This window comes from Manacus candei, unplaced genomic scaffold (assembly GCF_025592945.1).
Source record: "Manacus candei isolate 608988 ecotype Guabito, Panama unplaced genomic scaffold, ASM2559294v1 h1tg000094l, whole genome shotgun sequence".
Lineage (NCBI taxonomy): Eukaryota > Metazoa > Chordata > Aves > Passeriformes > Pipridae > Manacus > Manacus candei.
Window position 1 is genome coordinate 5,214,016 of NW_026138142.1, and position 18,610 is coordinate 5,232,625.

Below are 18,610 nucleotides of genomic sequence, written 5' to 3' on the forward strand. Positions count from 1 at the left end.
CTGAGAAATTGAATCTTTTATTAATTAATGATTGTTTTGCCTGGTTCTCCTTTAACCAAAAACTGATGTGGTCACACCTTTAGCTTTTATATTAATGTACATTTGAGATGTGGAAGGAGAAATAGACCCTAAATAAATAAGCTGCTACATTTTTTCTCCACTGATTTTCCACAAGACATAACTGCACAAGAAGGGTAACGTATTTCTGGTGGGCCCACTTGATGGACATCACACAGCAAAGGCAGCCTATGACTGTTTGGGTTCCCAGGTTTTTACTGGAGCACTGAAGTCCATGATTGTACTGAACAGAAGCACCAGCTCCACAGGAAATGCTGGATTAGCAAGTGGGTGGGTTTCCCAGTGCATTCCAGCTGCAGTGCAAACATTGAAAATAATGCATCCACCCAGACTGAGGTGTTTGGGTCATCTGGTGAAGGTGACATTGAGAAAGAAAAGTGTTGAGGGGCTGGAGCGTGTCCAGGGAAGGGAACGGAGCTGGGGAAGGGGCTGGAGTGCCAGGAGGGGTTGAGGGAGCTGGGGGGACTCAGCCTGGAGAAAAGAAGGCTCAGGGGGGACCTTCTGGCTCTGCAACCCCCTGACAGGAGGGGGAAGCTGGGGGGGGGTCGGACTCTGCTCCCAAGTAATTATCAACAGGATGAGATGAAATGGCCTCAAGCTGTGCCAGTGGAGGTTGAGATTGGATATTAGGGAGAATTTCTTCCTGGAAAGGGTGGTCAGGCACTGGAAGGGGCTGCCCAGGGCAGTGGGGGAGTCACCACCCCTGGAGGTGTCCAAGGAAGGGCTGGACGTGGCACTCAGTGCTCTGGGCTGGGGGACAAGGTGGGGATTGGTCACAGGTAGGACTTGATGACCTTGGAGGTCTTTCCCAGCCTCAGTGATTCTGTGACCTTAAAGGCTCGTGGTTCTCCCTGGCAGTCATGGTGAGCCCCTTCCATAACCTGTGTCCCTCCCTTCCTCACTCTCAGCAGCCTCCCAGGGCCATCCTTTACTCCTCCTTGCTGACTTTCTCCTCTTCATCCCATCTCATCATGTCTGTGTTCTGAGTGGCAGCAGCTGCCTGGGAGGGTGAGGAGAAGGGGTAAGCTCAGGTCAAGATCCTACACTGCTGACTGTGTCGCTACCCACCGTCCTGGAGCCACATCACAGCCTTGCTATGAACATTTTACAGCCCATGGAAAGAGAGATATCCTGCTGGGAGCAAACCAGAGCAGGAATCCGGCTTATAGGCTTTAAACTTGAGCTCCTCTGTTGATGTTGGCTGGGGCAGGGGTGTAAGGAGGTGTCATTGCCATTTAGAAGGCACGTGGCCTATGCTGAGTGATGCAAAACTCCTCAAAGGCACGTGGCAGCAGCATTTTGGTATCTAAAAGAGCTCAACCACACACCAGGGCTTGCATTCAAAACTGGTTCAAAAATTATAAAGATTTAATGTCCATTTACAACTTGGATTTGGAATGTGCAGGGTGCACTAAATGAGTTACAGACCAGTCTGTGTCCATGGGTGCTGTGTTTAAAGTGTCAACTTAGCAGGGAAGGAACATTCCTGCTCCATCTCACTTGTCCTCTTCACTCCTGAGCTTCAATATAAACCATTTTTATAGTGATTAGGAAATGGGACTAAAATGGTAATTTGCCTTATAAATTTATTTTAAACCTAAGCAAGTTTATTCAGATGACATTTCCAACCTCAGCCGAAACTGGTTAGGGAAGTTTCAGTGGAACTGAGGAAAACCATTTTCATCACATGGAGCTTTCTCCATTTTAAAATATGGATTTCTATACATACCACGAATCTTGAAATAATAAGATTTCAGAATCAGCTCTTTTTCTACATGTCCAACCCAGTCCCAAGGTGTGCAGTACCCCTTTCTTTTTATATCAATGCAAAAAAGCCACAGCTGCATCCCAAAACTCAACACTGAGGGTCTAACCTTCAACCTGCCCTTAAACAGGGCAGGCTTTGTGCTCCCAGTGGAGCCCTGAGGTACAGGAACCCTCTGAAAAGCTTTCCAAGTGCAAGGGTAACGGGATAAATTAAGACCCAGAAAGCCGCCGGACTTCGAGATAACGGAGTAAGAGACGGGTTTCTGCCGCAAAAGATCCAACCACCCAGAGTACTCATAATCCCTCCTGACTTTCACACTGGATCGTTTTCCAGCCAGTGCTGGACCGGGATGTCATGTTACAGTTGTTCCCATGAGGAATACAGCAACGGTAGCCAGGCAATCTCTCCCCTTACAGCACAGGGGGAGGGTGTTGTGTTACCCTGCGCCGCCGGGAAGTCATCCGGTCTGAGGGGGCTGAAAACCTCTGGGTTCTGAGGCAGACAGCTAAGAACAGCCCTCAGAGACAGAAATTCCAGTGGAAAAGCACTAAATTTCTGTGTTTTCTATCTGTACCTCTGCAGGAATTTATGAACCAGTTTAAACAGCTGATCATGTACTTGGTTTATAACAATTTTGCCCAGAGAAGCTGTGGCTGCCCCATCCCTGGAATTGTTCAAGGCTACATTGGACAGGGTTTGGAGCAACCCTGGGATAGTGGAAGGTGTCCCTACCCATGGCAGGGGGGGTTGGAACTAGGTTATCTTTAGGGTTCCTTCCAACCCAAACCATTCTAGATTTCTTTGATGATCTTTCCATCACTGTTCATGCTGAATTTTCTCTGGAAGGTGCCTCTCAATTCTATCCTTACTGTAGCTCATGCTTCACTGAAACTGGCAGCTCTCTCAGGGAAAAGGATGAGCTACAGAATTCGTGGCAAAGAGCCAAAGTGCCCCAGTCCACACCCTGGGTACCCCACAGAGGGTGGAGTCAACAGACTCCCAACACAGTTCCTCTTCTACACAGCTGATAAAATGCCAAACCCCTGCCAGACTGTGGTCCCAGGGGGTTTGGTGCTGTAAGAAAGCAGAGGAGAAAAATAGATTCACTGTTCTGATCATCTCTGAGACTAGAATTGTAGTGTTAACAAAGAGGGATTTGGCTGTAAAGACAGTGGAGTGTTATTAATATTAAATAAAAATTTAAAAAAAAAAATCAAACTCTTTCTTATCATCCAATTCAGAAATAATCACTCAGAATGGTGCTGATTCCATGGCTAACTAGAGCCTGAGATAAAATTTACCAGACCTCTTGCAAAATATACTGAAACCAGAGAAATCCTAGAATCATTTAGGCATGGAAGATCATCAAATCCAACCATTAACACTGTGCTGGCAGGTCCATCACTACACCATGTCCCCAAGGGCCACATCTACAGGGCTTTTAAATCCCTCCAGGGGTGGTGACCCCACCACTGCCCTGGGCAGCCTGTGCCAATACCTGACAACCCTTTTGGTGAAGTATTTTTCCCTAATATCCAATCTAAACCTCCCCTGGAGCAACTTAAAGCCATTTGCTCTTGTCCTCTCACTTGCAATAAAAGAGGAAAGAGTGGCTTTCATAGAAAAATATCCATAACAGGAGGAGAAATACCAGCAATGATGATCAGATTGGAAGAGGTCCTTTAACACAGTGCCTGCTGATGAAAAGTCTCTTCACTTCATCTCAGCCTGAGGACACACACAGGGAGCTGAGGAGCTGATATCAGGATACAGCATCAAAGAATCACAGAATCCTTAGGGTTGGAAGGGATCTCTGGAGACCATCCAATCCAACCCCCTTGCCAAGGCAGTGTCACCTAGAGCAGGTGACACAGGAACATGTCCAGGTGGGTTTGGAATGTCCTCAGGGAAGGAAACTCCACACTCTCCCCTGGGGAGCTGTTCCAGTGCTCTGCCCCTCTCAGTGCAAAGAATTTCTTCCTCAAGTAGAAGTGAAACTTCCTGTGTTTTAGTTAATGGCCATTGCTCCTCCTCCTGTTGCTGGGCACCACCAAAAAGACTGGCACCATCCTCTTGGCACCCACCTTGGGGATATTTATCTGCATTAATGAGATCCCCTCTCAGTCCTCTCTTCTCCAGACCAACCAGGCCCAGCTCCCGCAGTCTCTCCTCATAGGAGAGATGCTCCAGACCCCTCATCATCTTTGTGCCCCACACTGGACCCTCTCCAGTAGCTCCTTGTCATTCTTGTACTAAGGAGCCCAGAACTACCGGTACCTACAGGTAAACTCTTGATCTGCCCAGTTCTTCACTCAGATTCAAAGAAAATCCAATTAAATAAAAAAACAAAATACGTCTCCCACCTGTGACATGGATCTTGAAGGTGAGTTTCTGGCCAGCAGCCTCGCAGCTGTACTCCCCAGCATCCTTCTTCTCCACCTGACCCACCACCAGACGACGAGATTTGCCCTCGGATTCCACCTTGAACTTCTTGCTGGAGGTGATCAGCTTCCCATCCTTGTACCACTTCACCTCAGTCTTGTCCTGGGCCACCTCACAGCTCAGCGTGGCATCTTCTGACAGTGCAGCTGTCACCTCTTTCTTCACTTTGTCCTTGTTTGTAAACACAACTTCTGGCTCTGTCAGAAAACCACAGCAGTCACACACAGCTTTTTGCAGTCGTCTTCTCCAGAGCTTATTCAAGTTCCTCCTCTTCCACTACACTTGTCTCTTACAGGTATCACAGAATTACAGACTGTGCTGAGTTGGAAGGGACCCACAAAGATCATCCAGTCCAACCCTCAGCCCTGCACAGGAACATCCCCAGGAGTCCCTCCTTGTGTCCCAGAGGATCATCCAAACCCTCCTGGAGCTCTGGCAGCCTTGGGGCTGTGCCCACTGCCCTGGGGAGCCTGGGCAGTGCCCAACCACCCTCTGGGGGTAGAATCTTAGCCTGAGATCCAACCTGACCCTGCCCTGACACAGCTCCAGCCATTCCCTGGGTGCTGTCCCTGGCCCCCACAGGGCAGAACTCAGTCCCTTCCCCTTCTCTGCCCCTCCCCAGGACATTGGAACTGCACTGAGGTCTCCCCTCAGTCTCCTCTTCTCCACCTGGACACACCAAGTGCCCTCAGTGTCCTCACACAGCCCCTCAAGGCCCTTCCCCATCTCCATAATGGTCCATTAGTACAAGAAAGCACCTTCACCTGTATTTTGCTAAGAGGTGAATAGTTATAGGAATTTTATGGGAATTCTGGTGTAGTGTTAAAACCTCACAGTTTTAGCACAAATTTGAACCTGGATCTTAGAGCACCATCAGGCACTGCCTGAAACCTTCTCCCTCTTTTTCTCTTCCTATGTCTCTCCAAGATTCCAGTGAATAGCCCTTGTATCCTCATATCCAGGCACCGTTGCTCTTTTTCTGCCTATTTGGGTCATTCAGATTCAGTCATTCTCCATCTAATCACAAAATGGTTCAGGTTGGAAGGGACTTTAAAGTTCACCTCATTCCAACCCCCCTGCCATGGGCAAGGACACCTTCCACCTTGCTAGGTGTGGAAGCAACCAGGTTGCTCCAAGCCCCACCCAACCTGGCTTTGAACACTTCCAGGGATGTGATCTAATCAGAGCTCTTCAAGCACCTCCCCCCTTCCCTTTCACTTATCCCTGCACCTCTGCTATGGCCTCACACTGTGCCTCTGTGGGAGTTTTTCTGCAGAGCTAATTGTGAGAGAAGGAATTTCCATCCCTGCCCATCATTTCTTTGTGATCACAACTGGTCATGGATGCAGAACTGTGCGTATTGTCATTAAATCTGGCTGAAAAATCGGCCCTCTGGCTGAGATATTTCACCCCAGAGAGACCCATGAGATGATCCTCTGAACCCAAGATCTGACTCAGAATGGAACATTCCCTTATCTTTGGCATTTCCAGCGTTTCCTCACCTCTGACTTTGACTTGGAATGTTATTCTGTCATCCTTCACCTCGCAGGTGTAGCTCCCTTGGTCTTGCTGTGTCACCTTCTTGACGATGAGCTTCCGTTGTGTCCCCTGGGACACCACTGCTGTCCTCTGGTCCTGCTTCACCTCGGTGTGATCCCTCTTCCACACCACAGCTCCACTGGCAGCTGACACCTCACACACCAGCTCCAGGGTTTCAGAAGGACTGACTGATACTTCTGGAGTCGTCTTGGGCTTGTTGACAAAAGTAACAGCTTCGTCTGGAGCAAAAAATGGAAAGCAGTTCATGCCTTGGTTCAGGTTTATCAGCAAAAAGGGAGGACACGGTAATCACTGATCATTATTTCATCATCACACACACGAATGTTGGTGCCTGACTCCCTAACAGATGGTGCAAACTCATTCTCTGATCTTCAGATAATTGCTCTCTGCTACACTGCAATCCCATTCATCTCCCCTACATCCTCATGGATCTTTTAAATCAAGTTTCAGATGCCCTCCAGCTGCTAGCACTTTATTCACCACCCCTTGTTTCTGATTTTAAGCAAAGTCTTAGGGATATATTGATGCCTGAATACAGAAACAGCTTTGGAAAGACTTGAAAAGACTTAAAAACACTTGAGATTTAAAAAGTCTCAGAAAATCTAGTTAGAAGTGATGAGCAGACTTTTTTAAATGTTTCTGAGACCATTCCACCTCCCTGATCACAATATCAGCCCCCTGGATTAATTCTTCCCCAGACCAGGGTATATATGGAATAATTTAGTTGATAAAATATTCTCCACCTTCATTTAGGATGGAGCTCTGAGCAACCTGGTTTAATGGAATGTGTCCCTGCCCACAGCAGAGGGGTTGGAACGAGATAATCTTTAAAGTCCCTTCCAACCCGAACCATTCTATGATTTTATGAATAGAGAAGTCAAGAATCTCATATGTTTTTGTGGGAATTGATGTTCCCAGCAGAGAACTCAGAACTGCCCACACAGCTCAAGTAGTTGAGGTTCCTGCATTGATGCCTCAGCTCAAACCCTGCTGCTGGCACAGGTATGAGCTGTGCAAACACACCCACAGAGAACACGTGTCACAAAGGCAGCAAAAACACATCATTTTTAGCAGCTCAGGTTTGTCTCAAGTGTATCTGTAAAAGTAAAAGAGAAGGCAACAAAGTGGAGACAGCATCTTGATGTGAAATGTGAGCAAACCTATTCTACACACCCCGTCCCTAAGATAACAAGGAATATTTGATGGGCATGTCAGGGATTTCATACCCTTCATTCCACCAGGGCAGCTCTTGCCTCAAGAGCAAGCTGAGGGCTGCCAGTTCGAGCCAACCTTAGCTCAGTATTGCATTTCTTTTAGCAGCAACTGTTGCCTTCAGTCACTGAGTATCCCAAGGACAATTGCCATGCCAGGCAAGTATTTCACTGAAAATCGTAATTATCAAGGCAAGGGATGATGGCTTCAGACTGACAGGGGGCAGGTTTAGATTTAAACTGAAAGAGGGTAGATTTAGGTTAGATGTTAGGCAGAAATTCTTCCCTGTGAGGGTGGGGAGGCCCTGGCACAGGTTGCCCAGAGAAGCTGTGGCTGCCCCATCCCTGGAAGTGTCCAAGGCCAGGTTGGATGGGGCTTGGAGCAACCTGGGCTAGTGGAAGGTGTCCCTGCCCATGGCCGGAGGGTTGGAACAAGATGACCTTTAAGGTCCCTTCCAACCCAAACCATTCTGGGATTCTATGACTGAGGTGATCCCAATTTTCTTTGCCTGAGATTCACCATAATCATCAAAACTTAGGTACCCAGTTCAGGTAATCCTGCAGGCTTCCTCTGTACCTGATGTTCAGACTGAGGCAGCTCCAGAACATTCTTTAAATCCACCTTAGGATGCTCTAATCAGACAGCATAAATCAGTTTATACAAATTGCCTTTAGCAGAGCCTGGTTGGCTCCTTTAGGTCACTTTATCAGTGGGTAAAGTCAGGAACTGGGAATTACACTCTGAGTGAATTTCCATCATGTTGGATCCTCAGCCAAAAAGAACTGGAGTGAGATGCAGAATCAATACCTGAGCAAACACCAACTGTGAACTGGAAGCAATCCCTCTGGCTCAGTAAATCCTGCAGCAATCCCTCAAGACAAGTGCTGTCCTAAATTAACTGGCTTTGCTGAGTTTTTAGCATCACCTGGATGTGCTGCTACAGGTCACAAGTACTCAGTTCATGCTTCTCTTAAATTTCATTGTGCTTGCAATGCAGACATGCCACGAGAAGCTTTCACTTCACTTAGGACCAGGTTAAAAATTAGGCTCCAGGCATAATAAGCCAGAAAACCACTTTTAGAAGAAAGGTTCCCACCAGGCTACGCAAACTGATTCAAGCTGGATTTCACAGACATCGAATTTCACGGATGAATTCCTGTGTCATTTCATACCCTGGCTCCATCCTGCTCTGGAATGCAGTGGTGACAAGCATTTCTCTTCTGGGCCTGACCTGACAACCACGTGCTTTCTGCCATGGGCACGTGACACGGACTAACAGCTTCACTCACAGTGCCACAGGGAGATCACAGTGTCCTCTGGGAGCAGCAGGGGATGCTTCCCTCTCAAAAGCAGGAGTTCAACTTGTCAAAGGAGGACACAGTAAGATTTTGGATCTCCTGTCTGAGGTGGACCTAAGGTGAGGCTCGTGCTGAGCTAAAAGAATAAAGACTCCCAGCTGCTGAGCCAGGGGAGTTGTGACTCCAGCCCTACTTAAGGCTTGTGTTGACTTTAAAATATCACATCATTTTTATATTACTGTGGATCTGCATAAGGACCACAACAAGAGTCAGAGCCTCTGAAAACAGTGGCATGTGCAGCCTTGACCCCAAAAATCCATCAATTTACAAGGAAGGACAAGTAAAATGACCAAAACTTTGAATTCCTCACACAGACTCCGATCCCACACGTGCATCACGAACCTACCTGAGACTTTTAAATCAAAAACAAGGCTGTCATCTCCAATTTTGCACGTGTAAGTTCCTTCATCTTCCTTTGTCACAGCCGAAGCCACGAGCTTGTGCAGCTTTCCTTTATCCTCCAGGGTGAATTTCTTGCTGGCTGTGATTTCTTTCCCATCTTTGTACCACTTCACCATGACATTGGCCTCGGAGGTCTCAGAAACAAATTCAGCCTGTTTCCCAGTGATGGCCTTGACAAGTCCTCCACTTTTCTCTTTGTTTATGAAGTTTGCAAGTGCTGAAACAAAATAACAGACACAGAGCTCTGACAAAGAATTGTGTGCACACCAATAAATAAGAACATTTACATCTGCATTAGGTATTCATTTATCTTAAGTCCAAACTGCATGTTTAATTATGGATCTAATTGCTAGATTCCAATGCAGGAGCAGCCAAATTTCCAATCATATTCCTGATTATCATGTGTCCAAAAAAACCAGAGCACATATCCAACACAGGAGGAGAGGAAGCCCCAGGCATTAGGGCTTAAAGGTAATATCTGAGAGGTAAGGAGAGAAATAAAAGAAACTGGAGGGAAAGCCATGAAAGTTATTCATTGCACTGTAACCACCTGGCAAATAAATCAGCTCTAGAAGAGGTTAAAATGTAGTCTAGACAAAATAAATTACATTAAATTAAAAATATATCTAGATATGTCATAGGACTGAAATGAAATTTATTCCTGGAAATTAACTGGAGCATAGAAAATAAACAATAATTCTGGCATTGTATTAACATGTAGTGAAATAATTGAGTCACCAATTGCCTCAAAGCAAAAGATTCAAAACCCCACCGATATCCAAGCTAAAAATGTGACCCTGAAACCACAGTTCCATCTTACTTTGGATAATGGGTTTAATTTTCAAACATCTTTTTAACATATTATTTTAAAAGAACTCACACAACTGAGTCACTTTTTTGGGACTGTGCAGTCAAAGCTACTAAAATGAAAGCCTTGGTTAGGTAAGTGTTTTCTGGGTAGGGGAAAAGAGGCAAAAGGGGGGGAAAGAGAGGGGAAAGGGGGGGGAAGCCTGTGCAATCAGGGTTCTCTCTAGCTCTGGTCCTCAAGGCACTCAGTTCAGTCAACAGCTTCTGGCAGGGACAGGAACCTGCATTTGGCCTCCCCAGGTCCCCACCAGTCCTGTTTGTCTGGGGTTTGCCAAGTCTGCTTGTTAAAAGCAATATCTACAGGCAAAGAAGCATTTGAACTGGGGAAAAAAACTGTTTTGTTTTATTGCTTTTTTCTTGGGGCCTCTGTTTCCAACTCGTTTCTCCAGCAGCTCATAAGAGCGGAGCTTTCCCTTCAGAGAGAAAACATCCCAGTCCTTCCTCTACCCAAACACCCATGAAATCTGCAGGGACCAAACACTGCTGAGACCTCTCCTCCTTCACCAGAAGTGCCAGTACTCAGTCCACAGGTTAAAATTTTGAGGGGGGCGAGGAGGGGGAGAGATGGGTCCATTCATGCACCTTTCCCTTCCTCGGAAAACCGGAGTGAAAAATACCACCCCAGCAGCCCGAGGGAGCCGTCTCAGGTGTCCCATTCCATGTCAGGAGGTCATGTGTCAGGGGATGCCTGGCACGTGGAGCCTCGTGGCAGTGGAGGGGCTCCAGTGATAAATGGCAAGTGCATTTTGGGGCTGGTTTTTGGGCAGCAGGCCCAGCCGGTGACGCCGTGGCCAGTGGCCCCTGGGCAGCCACGTGATGCCCACGTGTGGCAGATACAGCTGAGCTGCTCCTCAAGGGATTCACCAGCTCCCTGGGACAGATAAAAGGTGGTGATGATGAAAGGTAAAACACTGACCCAATGTTTGTGACCCTCAGCCTACGAGGGCGGGAGGTACCAAAGGGGATTCTCCAGGAATCAAGCTGTAAACTGCAGATATTCAAGTTACAGTTACAGCTTGACAGCAGAGATTTTAAAACAATGACAGTGATTACTCATTCGATAGTCACATAACAGCGCAGAGCACGTGGAAACAGCCATCAACTAATCCAATTAAATCTGTGGGTAAGGCTGTCAGCATGAAAAGCAGTGCTAAAGAGGCAGAGAGACAGAGAAGAAAACCAAAATTGAGAGCAGGTGTCAAGTGTAGACTGAAATTACTCTTTATATAGATTTAGTCACGTGTCTAGATTATTTTTTCCTCTCTCCTGAGTTTGCTCTTTGAGAATAACCAAGCAAGTTGTCAAATGTTAAAAAAAAAACCAAAAACACATTACTCTGGGGGTTTGTTACTTCTACAGAGACCAAAGAGGGTGACACGACAACAAAACATGATGATGAAGCACCTCAAATTCACTCCATGTAGAAACAGTGTGATCATTGCTGGGAAGAAGGTGAGGAGTGAGTTATGGGACAGAACATGGAAATGAAATGGTTTTACAGAGTGAACTTGGCAGCAATGCAAAATATTTCCTGAACTCACCCCAAATGATGTTTAGACTGTCCTGGAGTCAGGTTGCACACTCTGAACCTCAAATATCTTAATGACCCCTACAAGGAACAGTCTGGGGATACACTGGGGCTTTTTAGCCCAAAAATGGTCCCTTCTAAGGCAAAGCAAACTCTACTATAAACAAGTTCATAAAAGTTTGAAAACAGCTGTAAACCAATGCTGGTTCAAATCTAACAAGTAAGAAACATCAAAATGAAATTCCCTTTTGCTGTTTCATCTGTACAGCCTTCTATCTGAGCACCTGGAAACAGGAATGAGCCAAGCCACCCAGTGTGCCCTGGAAAGGCCTGTTTTTATCCACCAGAGTATTGAGAGAAAACAAACAAAAAATCATCAAATAATAATAAAATTTAAAAAAAAAAATCCCACAATGTCAAGATGATCTGATTAAAGTCCTTCAGAACTTTAATCAGAGCTGAACTCTCTCTTCTGATGTCACACAGCAAGTGTAGGGCAGACATAGGATCCTGTGTGTCATGTCCTGCCCCTGAGGCTGAATCCCTTCATCACAACAGCACTTTTTCCCCACCCAACACTCGACTTCCTAAAACAACACCAAGTTCCCATGGAATATCAAGATGCCAGTTGGAGTGAAAGCACAGCTCTTAGCACTAAACCAGTGCTGTGTCTTGTGTTCAATCCCCAGTAATCCTGCTCTGGAACCACGGACACTGTCCAGGCTGGATGTGGATGGGGAATTCCCACAACTCCCTCTGGAGCTTTTTCTTTGCATCCCTTGATACCTCCATTAGTTTAGGGCAGGGACAGGCCATTAAGCAGCCCAGGCACTCACATACCTTTCACTGAAAGCTGAAAGAGCATTTTATCCCCTTCACAGGTGCACTCATAAACTCCAGCATCCTCTTCACAAGTGCTGAGGATTTTCAGGATGTGCCTCTTCCCCGCAGTCTGAAGCTCATATTTTTCACTGGCCTTGAGCTCCTTCCCATCTTTCAACCACTTCACTGTGGCCTCTGCGTCTGAAAGCTCAGCCTGGAGTTTGGCTTCCTCCCTCAGTCGAGCAGAGACCTTTTCTACCTCTTTGCTCTTGTTGGTAAATCTCACTGCGGCACCTGCCAGGGCACAAGTTGTTATTTCAGCTTATATCGAGGTAATTTTTCCCTGCTATGAGTTTCCTTAGACTGTGAGATCTCTAAAAGTATTAAATCCTGATCCTGCCCTCCCACTCATGTCAATGCTGAGCATTTTTTTCCAGTTCAGAGGACTTGACGTGTTTTTATTAACTGAACCAGTAAGAAATAAAAACCCAAACCATGTTTTTCTACTGATTAATAATACTCCCAACATGCTTCTGCAGAGATTTTTCACCCAAAGCCAAACACATCCTTCCAGAATCAATGTCTATTCATCATGTTTTGCCAGGCAATGTGGGTAGATACAGATGTTACTGTCATTTCATAAAGGAAGCACCCAACTCTGGTTCTTAAATGATTTACACAATATTAAGTTGTGCATCCCATACACAGTGAACTAAAAGACCTCCAAGAAAAAGCTTTGTTAGTAATTAATGCTCCTTTGCTTTTGAAAGGCTACTATTCAGAAAGTCCAGGTGAATCTGGAGCTGACATATCTACTTTAAGGTGACTCAGTGGTAGATTTGGTGACAGAATCCACTGATTGATGGTTGTGAACAACAGAAATCTGTGAGCAGTCTAGTCCTGATACCACCAGCTGGCTAGATGGACTCACTCTGAACTCTGAATTAGGATGGTGATGTCATTCCCAGCACCCACATTAGTTCATATGATGAAATTTTAGGTATTTCCCACAGCCCCAGTTCTAATCATCGGGTCACAGCAACAGCCCCATGCCTGGAAGAACAAAGGAAAACAAACACCTTTCACTCTCATCTTGGTGCTGGTCTCAACATCATTGGCAACAAATTTCACTTCTGCTCCATCATCCTTCTTGGTGACGTTCTTTATGGTGAGGGTGTGAGTGGTTTGGGTTCTCTTGATGATGCAGGTCTCACTTTCCTGTAAGACTTTACCGTTGAGGTACCAGGTGCCAGAACACGTCTTGGTGAGGTCGACAGTAAACAGGGCATCCCCTCCAGGTACAGCCTCAGCTGTTGTCAGGGGGCTTTTCACAGCCAGGACTGGTTCTAGGGAGGAACAACACCACACATCTCTGAGAACAAGGCACAAGACAGCCCTGCTGGAGGACAGTTCATCCTAAGAACAAAGTTCTCAGGGTAAAAAAGACACCAGAATAAAATCATGCAGTCTTATATAGAAGGCAATTAATGCTCGGTCTGTAGGATTTGTTTCCTACAGCTTCAAGTTCTTGACCTCTGGATTAGGGTAAATGCTGTTTCTTCAGGGGGAAGAAAAGGCATATTTTGCTGATTTTTTTTATCCCCTAAGATATACAAAGGCATAAGCCTGAAACACCCGGGTTTCCCTATAAGGGTGTTATTAATTTAATAACCAGCACAATTCTTAGATTTCAGAAGGATCCTGAGGAATCACTCCTAGATATTCCTACTAGTCACTTGTAGATATTCTAGGAATATCTACATTCTAGAAATGTCTAGGAATATCTACAATTCTAGGCATTTTCAGGCAGCAAGGGAGGGAAAGGGTGACACAATAACAAGACACAGCATAATCAAGGTCTTCCAAATCTTGTCTAGTGCAGTGAATCAAAGGAAGAAACACACTGGCACCCTAGAAATAAAGTAAACCCCCAACATTTCTCCCAGTAACTCCCAGATTAAAGAAAGACTGGCTAGAACTTGGTCTTCATGATGGTATCATCACCCATCAATATTCTCTAGGTGCAAGATGGACACCTCACACATATATTGAAAATTATATCGTAAGTCCACCTCAAGTTTTACTCTCATACCAAGCCTAGAAGAAGACTTAAAAGGTTTAGGGTTCATTGCAGAGAGCTCTACCTCTCACACAGCTGGGATATTGGAATATAAGCACACTCACAGCTCTTCCACAGAAACCCAGCCTCCACCCAACTTTGGTGGCAGTCAGGGGTTGACATGAAGTAGGAAAACCAGCAGTGAAAGGGGGAAAAAAGGTTTTTCTGTGCCACTGCTCCATCCTCAAAGTCATGGGAGACGTTTTCAAAGCACCCACACATCCGATCGCCCCAGACCAGGTTTCGTGCTCACCAAGGTGGATGCTCCCGGGGAATTCCAGGTAGGGGCTCTGTCCATAGGTGTTGACTGCAGACACTCTGAACTGATAATCAGCCTCTTCTGCCAAGTTGCTCACGGTGAGCTCTGGGACAGGGACGTGGGACTCGTGGCACCTCATCCAGGTGAAGCCAGTGAGTTTCTTGCGTTCCACGATGTATCCGTCGACTGGAATGGGACGGTCCATCTTGGGAGGGGACCATGCCAGGGTCACTGAGGTTTCTGTTTTATTTTTCACCACAGGGTCGGCTGGGGGTTGGGTGGGAGGTTTTTTGGGCGCTGCACAAGGAAAAAAAATAAATAAATAAAATTAGAGGAAGAACTTTACGTCGGAGTGGAAAAGCCACTGTGCGTCGCCCAGAAAGCTCACGCTGGACTAAAAGTTACTCTTGCTTAATAAACCTCCCTAAAACGTTGATGTGAGATGGAAAAGCAAGGGAAGGGATAGAAGATGCTTTTGGGGTGCATTACACATAAAGCATAGAACCATTATGGGTGGAAGAGACCTCTGAACTCATCGAGTCCAACCTTTAATGTACAACATTCTCACCCCCACGGAAACGTGTGGTTTCTACACAGTATTAAAACTGTCAACACAGACAATCTTCAACAAACATTTTGTAGACTTAAGTCTTCAGTGCTAGATACAGACCCGTCCTGCTGCCTACACAGCTCCTGAGGAAGGCAGACTAACACTCAGCTCTTCATTTTCGCTCAGAAGATGGGTAAAACCACCACCAAAGGCTGTTCAAACCTTTTGGAATTATGGACATTTCAGATGCCTTTTACACAGGCTTGGATGTTCTCTGCAGCCTCTTCCTTGTGGGTGTTTGTTCTCTGTCCTGCTTCTGTATTTTATGTTATCCCCACTCAGAAGATCTGCTGTAACTTTGTGTTAATTACAGCTAATTGATAGTATCATTGGGGATCTCTGTTCTACTGATTTATGCAGAACCAGATTTTGAGAATTAACTTCAAAAGGAAATGACATAAAGACAGTGTTCCCACTGTGAGACCCTATAATGGCAGAGATGTGATTATTTTATGGTACCTGAGGCCACAAATTTCTCCCTGCAGGTATTTGCATAATGAATATTTATGTTCAGCCTTCTCATTCCTCTTGAATCCTTTGGAGAAGACTCAAGTCCCATCAGGGTTATTCACTACGTGCTGCCACTGATATCATCAGAAACTGGGAATTATCTGATACACTCTAGTTACACCTCTACTGACACGGCAAAGGATTAATTTCATTTAATTTTGGCTATTTGAAAGGTGTCTGGGTTAAGTCAGCTAACCAGGCTCCAGCTGTAATCCCATGGAGAACAGCACTCTCAGGAGCAACCCATCCCAGCTCAAAGAAGGTGTGGGAGATGGGTGAAACAATCCCACACTGCACATCCTCAGCTATTCACAGCTGTGGAGGGAGCCTGTAGGATGAGCCTAAACTAAAATCTGAGCTCTGGGACAACTGATCTTCTTCCTGCCTCAGTTTACCCACCTTTAAAACGGGCATAGTAACAACACAGGACACTGAGCAAATGATATACAATAATAGCCTGTGTGTTATAAATGCTGTTTGAACAGCCAACACCAGTTTTCTCCAGCTAATTTGAAGAAGACACGAGCACAGTACACAGGATTCTCCAAGCAGATGGTCAGAGATGTTACATAAATAGACACAGAAGTGTTTTGGGGTGCACAGTTACCAGCCTGTCAGTAACTCTGGTCACAGCTAGATGTCAAAGGTCCCACTAGGGTAACATTAAGCTGAGTATTAAGCCCTGGAATGAGATCTCTTGACCTTACCATCAGAAGTGGTCATGTAATATTTTCCTCAGCGATACCTCTCTGTGGGAAGGCAGCTTCCTGCCTTTTTCCTGTTCCATCAAATCAACACTTTCTCCGTAACTGAAACAGCAGTGTCTGAAATCAAACTGAACTTTGTTGTTCCCATTGAATTGGTTGGATGTCACAGCTTTCCAAACACCTTAGAAACTGTCACAAAGCCAAATGTGACACTTAGGAATTTTTTTCTCATTTTAGTTCATTGGCATCAGAATGTGCCAGCCAAGTTTAGATAACACAGCAGTTATTAATCTTTAAATCAAAGATTCTGTTTTGCCACTGACTGATTGCAGTCAGTGGCAGCAGGGAAGAAAAAAAAGCATCATTCTTCCCAAATTATTACTAGAATGGATTATTTGTTCACATACAAACTGGAACTGCAGCACAGCAAGAAACCATGTGCAGTTTTGTCTTAAATGAAGAAGGTTTTGCCTGGGAAATGCAGTGCCATCAAAATAAGGCTAAACAAAATGAGACAACTTCACCAAAATCTCTTTTCAGACCCAATCTCAACTACGTTGCCCCTGCTGCTACTGCTCTGTCAATTAAGATACAGGTTTGTGCCATGCCCTTTCCCAGGACTGCTCTTGCCCAGAGCAGCTGTGAGTTCCCCATCCCTGGAAGTGTTCAAGGCCAGGTTGGATGGGGCCCTGAGAAACCTGGTCTAGTGGAAGGTGTCCTGGCCTGCAGCTGAGGGCTGGAACTCGCTGATCCTTATGGTCCCTTCCAACCCAAACCATTCTCTGGCTCTCTGACTCTTCTCTCTGTGTTTTCATCCCTCCAAAACATCTCATAACACTCATGTTTCAGGCTCTTGGCTTTTTGTGGGCAGACATCAGACCTTCTGTTGTCTTTGGACAACCAAATCACCACGGCGGCTCCCAAAACAACACCAGGAGCACCTGCTCACTGGGGAAGGCACAACACCAAGGCCAAAATAAACAGGAATCTTACTGGTCACAGTGAACTGAGTGGAAGTCCTGCTTTCATCAGCCAGGAAGGCAATCTCCCCAGCATCTTCCAGCTTGCACTCTCGGATGGTCATGGTGTGCTGCTTGCCAGAGCGCGTGATGGAGATGCGGTCGCTGGGCTTCACCTCTTCCTTGTTCTTGAGCCACCGGACGTTCTGGCAGTCGTTGTCCAGCTCCACGCAGAAGGTGGCTGTGTCGTGGATGAACACTGCAGTCTTCCGTGGAAGCTTTTTAATTATGTTCCCTTCAAAATGAGAAAGCAATCCCGGTCAGCAAACGGCAGGTATTAAAGATTTTGGCAACGCTGGCCCACCCCGACTGTGACAGGACGAGTCCACACCTAATCAAAACATTATAGACACTGTGCAGACACCCCTAAATGAATTCCCAGGCTCTGAGGGTGCAGAACAGATAACCCCAAGGGCTCATTTTGGCCTTCAAAGAGAGAAAAACAATCCTGTTTGACTGCAGTCACTCATGTTTCTCATCTACCACACAGAGTCTGCTGTGGGTAAACACAAGGTATACGTGGCCTTGCCAAGAGCAGATTTGACAGTGATACAGCTTTCAATGCCCAGATATGCTGGGAATTCAAATCAAAACTTTGCTAAAGTAGGTCAGTCTTAAGCCAGACAGGTCTCTTGCCTATCTCTGGGATTTTACCTCCTTCAAAAGTTACCAGTAACTTACATAACTAAGATGACAAATGTGTCAGTCACCTGAATTCACAGGAAGTACACAAAAACCCTCAGAGTTCTTCTTAGAATCAACCCAGAAATTCATATGGAATGAACTGCACTTATTTGTGTCCTTTCCAAACGACTGTGATTATTCCCACATAATAGAATAACCTCAGAGTTACAAGATGTGACTATTGACAGGAAAGATTGGACAAAGCCTCAGGAGCCAACCCCAGCTGACAGATGGTGACAGGCTCCAGCTCCAGACCAGTCTTTGCAAGGTGAAAGAGCCCTCACCCAGAGCTGTTTAATGAGAAGCAGTGCTGAACTCCCTCATGAAGCAACAGGTCAGGCACAGGTTTCATCATTCTCTGCTCATCCTCCTCCTTGGCCCCACTGCCCTCAGCAGTGTCCCCATCCCCTGCAGCCCTTTACATCCAGCCATGTGCTCTCACATCCTCCCAAACCCATCTTTCTCTCTCCAAGCTTCTCCTCTCAGGGCAGGCACAAGGCTCCCCCAGGAAGGCTTTGCCTCCTTTCTCTCCAGGGAGCTCCACCTGGCTCAGTCACTCTCTCTTTGATGGAACATACCATTACAGCACAAACAAGTAAAGAAATACCAGCTGTCCCACTGGGGCCAAACGCACTAACAGAGCTTGGCTGGTCTAGACCTAATGG

The 18,610-nt window shown here is 46.0% G+C and overlaps 1 protein-coding gene across 2 annotated transcripts in view; it reads right to left on the reverse strand.

Moving 5' to 3' along the window:
• OBSCN (obscurin, cytoskeletal calmodulin and titin-interacting RhoGEF) overlaps positions 1 to 18,610 on the reverse strand; it is a 185,497-nt gene that overhangs the window by 148,961 nt on the left and 17,926 nt on the right. For both annotated transcript variants that reach the window (XM_051768316.1, XM_051768317.1), the window contains exons 4-10: positions 17,236 to 17,496; positions 14,410 to 14,712; positions 13,117 to 13,383; positions 12,056 to 12,331; positions 8,765 to 9,037; positions 5,791 to 6,066; positions 4,210 to 4,485 (exon numbers count right to left, since the gene is read on the reverse strand). In XM_051768316.1, the coding sequence (XP_051624276.1) occupies positions 4,210 to 4,485; positions 5,791 to 6,066; positions 8,765 to 9,037; positions 12,056 to 12,331; positions 13,117 to 13,383; positions 14,410 to 14,712; positions 17,236 to 17,496 (1,932 nt within the window). The remainder of the gene's footprint in view (positions 1 to 4,209; positions 4,486 to 5,790; positions 6,067 to 8,764; positions 9,038 to 12,055; positions 12,332 to 13,116; positions 13,384 to 14,409; positions 14,713 to 17,235; positions 17,497 to 18,610) is intronic.